We start from the raw sequence: 6,183 nt of genomic DNA, 5'->3' as shown, positions 1-6,183 counted from the left end.
TTGATCTCTCCTCATACTTTGGACAAAAGCTTTACGAATTATCGCTGAGGAAAGGTGGATAGGCAGCTGCTCTCTTTGACATGCAGGTCTGGATGCCAGAAGCAGAAATGCCATTATAAACGTCCAACTGTGTAAATGATGGGATAGCGTGTGAGGGATGAAAACTGCCAAGTACAACATTAGCAGAAGTAAACAGGGGCAGCGCGATAAGAGCCGATCCGGGGCCCTGACGTTATCCTCCTTTCGAACACGTGTCCTTGGACTTTCAGCTCATCCACTGGCCAATTTCTAGAGAACCTGGACCAACAGCAAAACCCTTTTGTGAGCAATTAAAACATCAGGCGCACACTTTCATACTTTAGATGCTCCATTACTGTAATGTTTACTGTAGCTCTTTGAAATAAGATAATGTGTTCAAATGGCTCTAAGTGAAGGTTTGTAATTGCATTTCATGCAATCAGAGGAGAAATAATGGAAGAACGTGATGAGAATGAGGAAATAAAAATGACAAACCTCAAACCGTGGGATGACAGAACTTCGATATTCATAACTATTCAACTTCATCTATTTCCAGGGTTGGATTTATTCAAGGATTTTACAGTATGATGCCAAAATGGTATTTTTCTCCCTTACGCAATGCTGCATAACTAGGTTAAGCCAGCTTATGCATGGTATAGGTGTATCTAACTGATGCCCTCCCATGGACACTCAGGGGACTAGAGACTGCAGAGGATGCTATAAGAATGCTGCACATTTTCACTGCTTCCTCTCCTCCAGGTCTCTGGGTGACCTGACAGCCTTCTGCAAATTGACTGTGTTAATATCATGCAATCTCTTGACAGATTACACCGTTATTTACTAGTTTCTAGCATTTGAGGTCTCATTTTAAACACTTTGTTCTTTTGAATCTCGTTTGAAGCATACTATAAGTACATGGATAAAGTGCTGTGTATGTGTGTGCATGCATGCTATGTAGAGGCCAAAATCTGCATGTGCAATACTCAAAATGGTACAGTTTAAAGAACTTGGCTTAGTTTAGCACCCTTTATTGAATTTATGTTGTTGTTTTTTTCATGGAAGGCTAAACCAGAGGCATAATCATTATACACCGATTTAACATGATGTCTTACAATAATAATTGCAACACTGAAATCTAAGAATAAATATATGCACAGATCTGCCTTTATGAGATAGACCATGAAAAGGTACATCTGTAGACATGATCAATATTTCCCAAGCTTTTACATATTTTGACCTTACCTTGGTCCATAAAACCATTCATTAAGTCCCAATAAAGACAATCTACTCAATTTGAAAATACAGATTCAACAAAGCAATTAACAGTTATACAATAACTGCAGTATCTCTATTGCTGAAGGACAATTTTCAGTTAAATAAAAAATATCTCAGAAGTTTTCAATGCAAACGAGTTAAAAGCCAAGACCACACGCCCTGCATTCATATGTATAATTTGCGTCACATGTTAACCAACATTGCAAAGTCTGGAAACAGCAGTTGATCATTTTCCCTCTAATTTAAATCTATGTATTTTAGATAAATAAAACTGTGATACAAAAATACTCATTTACAACATTGCTGGCTGCTCTTATGAAGGCACTTTAAAAAATCTTAATGAGGGATTTCCTCCAGAGCAACTTGAGGGAAATCCATTTCCATCTTACCATTTTCATTTTGGATGTGCAGTCTTACATCTGACATGTCTTAGAATTGATATGACCTCTCCAGCATATCAATGTAATCCATCTTTGTTTTGAGTCTAGCCCTCAGCTCAGGGTAATCACTTTGGGTTTGATTAGGACATCCTGTCCTTGTCCCTGTGGTGTTTGTGATCATTTGCATTTGTCTGGCATCCTGTTTGGCATGTGGATACTCTGAGGGAGGGTGTGTGTGTCTGTCAGGCAGGTTGCTAAACTGGGAAGTTGTGACAAAAAGACTGTCCACTAATCCCACCTTGGGCGTGGGACCTTGGCTATCAATGACAGTCGGGCAGAGAATTCCGTTTTCATGGAAGCTGGCAATATCACCACATGGCATGCCGACAGTGACAATAGTGTTAATAGGGGAGCTGGAGATTGCCATGGTCCACTCCTTTTCCTTCTCCACCAGCGTTCTGTAGTGCGAACCACTCTCTTTTGTCTCTGAGAATGGATGCTTCTGCCCTGACTCCTCCTGTCTGCTTTTGTAAACGGGGTTGCTGCACATGTGTGAGGAGGAAGCACCGATGCTATCATACACGTGATTGGAAGGAGGAGTCTCTGGTAAGGTGGGTGGCTGTTCTGTAAATATTCCACATTCCATCTGAATACCCGCCAGACCCACTTCCCCTTGCTTCCTAAAGGGTAGCTTTTCTCGCTTTTTAAGAGCATATGCGCAAAGAGCTGCCGCAGCAAAGAAAGCAGAGACGAAAAGAACCAGCAGGCTGAGAATGAGAACGGAGAGGGGTATTGCACCTTTTGGCGGATGCGGCCCCACCTCTGGATATGTAGTAACAAACCCACTATCTGATTCAGCAGGAGACAGCGAGGACTGTCGGAGCTCAGGGCAAATCACTTCAGAATTCAGAGAGCGTAAATCTTTTCCTGAGACCAGCTCGGGGGTCTTACACACCACTTCTCCGACTATGACCACTAAGCTCAGCGTGTCCAGCCACTCTTTGAGAGGGATGATGTCGCAGGAGCAATCCCAGGGGTTCTGATTCAGGTCGATCTGGACAACAGCATGCAGGTGTTCTAGAACACCGCTGACTGGGAGGCACTGAAAGTAGTTGTTCCGCAGGTTCAGGCGTGTCAGCGAGGTACCTGCGAATGCTCCCATGGGCAACGTTTGGAGGAGGTTGTTGTTGAGAAAGACTAGCTGCAGGGAGGGCATTAAACTGAATGCAGCTGGCTGGATTTCTCGTATCTCATTGTACTCGAAATACAAATACTCAAGGCTGTGCAAGCCATGGAACATATCAATAGTTAACTTCACAATATTATTACCATTCAGGTAAAGGCTTCTCAAATTAGGAAGATTAACAAAAGCCCCCTCTTGGACGTAAAATATCTGATTGTTTCCTAAGTGCAATAAATCTAGACTGGAAAAATTCCAAAAATCAGACTTGTGAATTCTCTGAATGAGATTTCCACTTAAGTAAAGCTTCTTAGCATTCAAGGGTCGAGGCATTAACTCAGAAATGTTCCGAAACCCATTTTCCTTGCAATTGACTGTCAACCCAAGGTCATTAATATGCAAGTTACAGGTACATCCAATGGGGCAAATGATCGGTATAGGCGGCCTTGTCTGGTATCCGGCTACAGGCGGCTGATTAGGGAACACGCTGCGTGGTGTTGGTGGTGTCTTTGAGGGCCTGGGACGTTTTGTTGGCTTTGAGGGTCTTTCTCTTTGTTCCACAGAGGAAACAGTGTTCTGATTGGGGGAGACTATAGATGACGGCTTTGTAGGCCTCACTCTCCCTGTGTAGAATGGTAAGTGGAGAATGCCTAGAATTGACTCAATCTCGGCTTCATTCAATAAGGGACAAAGCTCACTGCGTTTTATCTCTCTTAGGTCCTTCCCGTGGAGGTGAAAAGGATACTCGCAGGTGATCTCACCAACAACTGCAGTGTATGGAATCCGCTCCAGCCAGACTTGAAGCTGGATGATATCGCAGACACAGTTCCAAGGGTTCTCCTCCAACTGGATCTCCATAAGATTGCGACCGATATATTCCAAAATCCCTTTATATGCCAATGTCTTCAGTCGGTTGCCTCTCAAGTCAAGGTGCGTGAGAGAGACAGACCTGAAAAGAAACGCTGGAAGCATGGGAATTAAATTGTCATTAAGGATAAGCACTCTGAGTTTGTGGAGATTTCGGAAAGCCCCACTGTCTATTCTCTTGATAACATTATAGTCAGCCTGAAGGTATTCTAAACTCTCCAGTCCGAGAAATGTGTCATTCCGGAACACTTCCAATTTGTTTTCGTGAAGGTACAACCTCTTCAGGGAGCTCAACCCATTGAAAGCCCCAACATGGATATCCTGCAGGGCATTATTGCCCAGATTTATGGCCACTGCATTGTTCAAGTGCAGAAAACTGTTGAAGTAGAGCTTCCGTAAAGAGTTCTTCTGCAGGTAGAGCTTGAACGGTCTAAGCCATGACTGTGAGACTTGGCTAACATTTGTAAATCCTTTGCTGTCACAATGAACATGAAACAAGCCTTCCTTCACTTCGCAGAAGCAGGGCTCAAAGCAAGGCTCATCTATTTCTTCTGAATCATCAAGTAGAGGGATAGGAGTCGTCCATCCAAGTGCAATTGTGCTTAGCAGTGTAACCCACAACATGCTTTCACCAAAAGCAGGCAAGTGCATAGCCTCAAGAGCTCCTTCACTGCACTGAAAAAAATACAACAGTTTTAGTGGCGTGAATACAGAAAGGATGATAAACACTGCTCAATACAAATGATGTTGACTTTTGGCAAGTTAGTTGTGATATAACTGCCGAATAGGGAAGGTTATCATATACTGTATGAGAGAGCGAAATGCAGCTCGGCTGCTTTGACTGCAGTTTTTTTCTGCAAACAATATACTCGAAATATAGAATAAAGCTTCAATAACCAATGTCAGCAAATGCACCAGAGCTTAATATTGATTTAAAAGTATGCCTGCTGCATTTGTTACAGTGATATTGAGAAGAAGCTAAATGTGACCTAATCCATTTAAAGGCATCATGCTTCTCAAGAGGTTTCGCTTTAGTTTCTAAATCAGCTAATGACTCTGGAATATCAATTTGACCTCCATGGAAAATATTTCTTTCTCCCCTCCTCCAGGAGGACCTATTAGCTAATGTGCACAGCAGGGCACTTAGGAATGTGATGTTAATAAGACCTAGGTTCTATTGATTGCTGAAGAAGTTTATGTGCATACAGGTCATTGAAATAATGTAGCTACCTCAGGCCGCCACTAATGAATGTGAAGCATATTATTGCAAGCAAAATCTTTAGGGCAACATAAATCTTTTTTTTTTCTTTTTTTTTACACAGTTGTAGTACTTTGAGGTAAAGTATGATTTAAGAAAAATAATGTTCATATTTTGCAACAAGACAAGATAAAAATATATATATATTTTTAAGACAAAGTTAAGCTGAAATCCAGACGACATTGCTCTCTTGACAGATCAGATCCAGCTTTGAACTGAGTATGCAATACAGACATATAAGGAAACCATTCAAGCACTGCATGCATGATAAAGCTTAACTTATGTAAGCTAAACACAATTTTCATTAGATAACCAAGTGCGATTCATGCCATTGTATTACGCTGTCAGAGACATAATTAACACATAATGATAATCCAATTCGCTAAAATGCAATCTATTAGCATTCCCCTTTGTCTGCCTTTACCACCGCCCGCGTCCGGATCTATATAAAGAGGCATTAACTGGGCAGAAATGTGCGCTACTCACTCAGGTTGCTGCAGTGGAATTAAAAGAGCAGAAGATGGACCACTTTAAATGATGCTGCTTCTTGCCATGTCACCACCGCTGATCCGCTTCTTCTTCTTCTTCTCCTTCTCCTCTCCGCTCTCGTGGAGGAGGCAAATCGGAGAGCCGAAGACGTGACAGGACTGCAATGTCTCAGAAAGGTTTGCTTTAGGATACAGGTCCGCTCCCCTGACGAGCGCTCAACAGTGAAGACAGCGAAGGCTGCAGTTCAACCCCACTGTGAGAACTGATGATGACCGAGATCTTAGCACATTTCGGCTAGAAACAGTGAGAAAACTAAGCCGGTTCAAGTATGCAACTTGGCAGTGAATTAAATCAGAGGATGGCGCTGCCTCGGACTTCGGTTTCCAAGTAAAATATACTGAAACAAGCGCGCGAGCGCGAGCGCACCCGCAGCTCTGCTATGAAACGCTCCAAATATATTCGTGATGCTGAGAAGAATATGAACGCAGCAGCCGGCGCGCTTCACACCGTTTCAGGTTTAGCGGGGCTCTTTTAATGCGCGTTACTCTCGCTTTCCTAGACATATTTGTTAGATTTGCGAAATTAAGTAGTTGATATTGTTTGTACCCATAATCCGTATCGTGGCTTATTCACTTTGTTGTATCACATCATTCTCGTAATATTAAATAATACTGTAACAGTTCCTAGAGCGATGAGGCTTCTTGGGTCACTTGTTC

General features: G+C 42.5%; 1 protein-coding gene across 1 annotated transcript; it reads right to left on the bottom strand.

Moving 5' to 3' along the window:
- Positions 1-304: 304 nt before the first annotated feature.
- On the bottom strand, positions 305-6,183 carry LOC113119246 (SLIT and NTRK-like protein 3). Its single transcript, XM_026288556.1, has 2 exons — positions 5,465-6,183; positions 305-4,395 (listed from the first exon to the last, which is right to left on the bottom strand). The coding sequence occupies exon 2, from the start codon at positions 4,369-4,371 to the stop codon at positions 1,723-1,725; it is 2,649 nt and encodes an 882-aa protein (XP_026144341.1). The 5' UTR covers positions 4,372-4,395; positions 5,465-6,183; the 3' UTR covers positions 305-1,722.

The sequence above is a fragment of the Carassius auratus genome, chromosome 2 (assembly GCF_003368295.1).
Source record: "Carassius auratus strain Wakin chromosome 2, ASM336829v1, whole genome shotgun sequence".
NCBI classification, from domain to species: Eukaryota; Metazoa; Chordata; class Actinopteri; order Cypriniformes; family Cyprinidae; genus Carassius; species Carassius auratus.
This window is presented reverse-complemented; position numbering and strand designations above follow the sequence as displayed.

Excerpts from the sequence above, each read along its gene's own strand:
- LOC113119246 (XM_026288556.1), bottom strand. The coding sequence starts at position 4,371 with ATGCACTTGCCTGCTTTTGGTGAAAGCATGTTGTGGGTTACACTGCTA.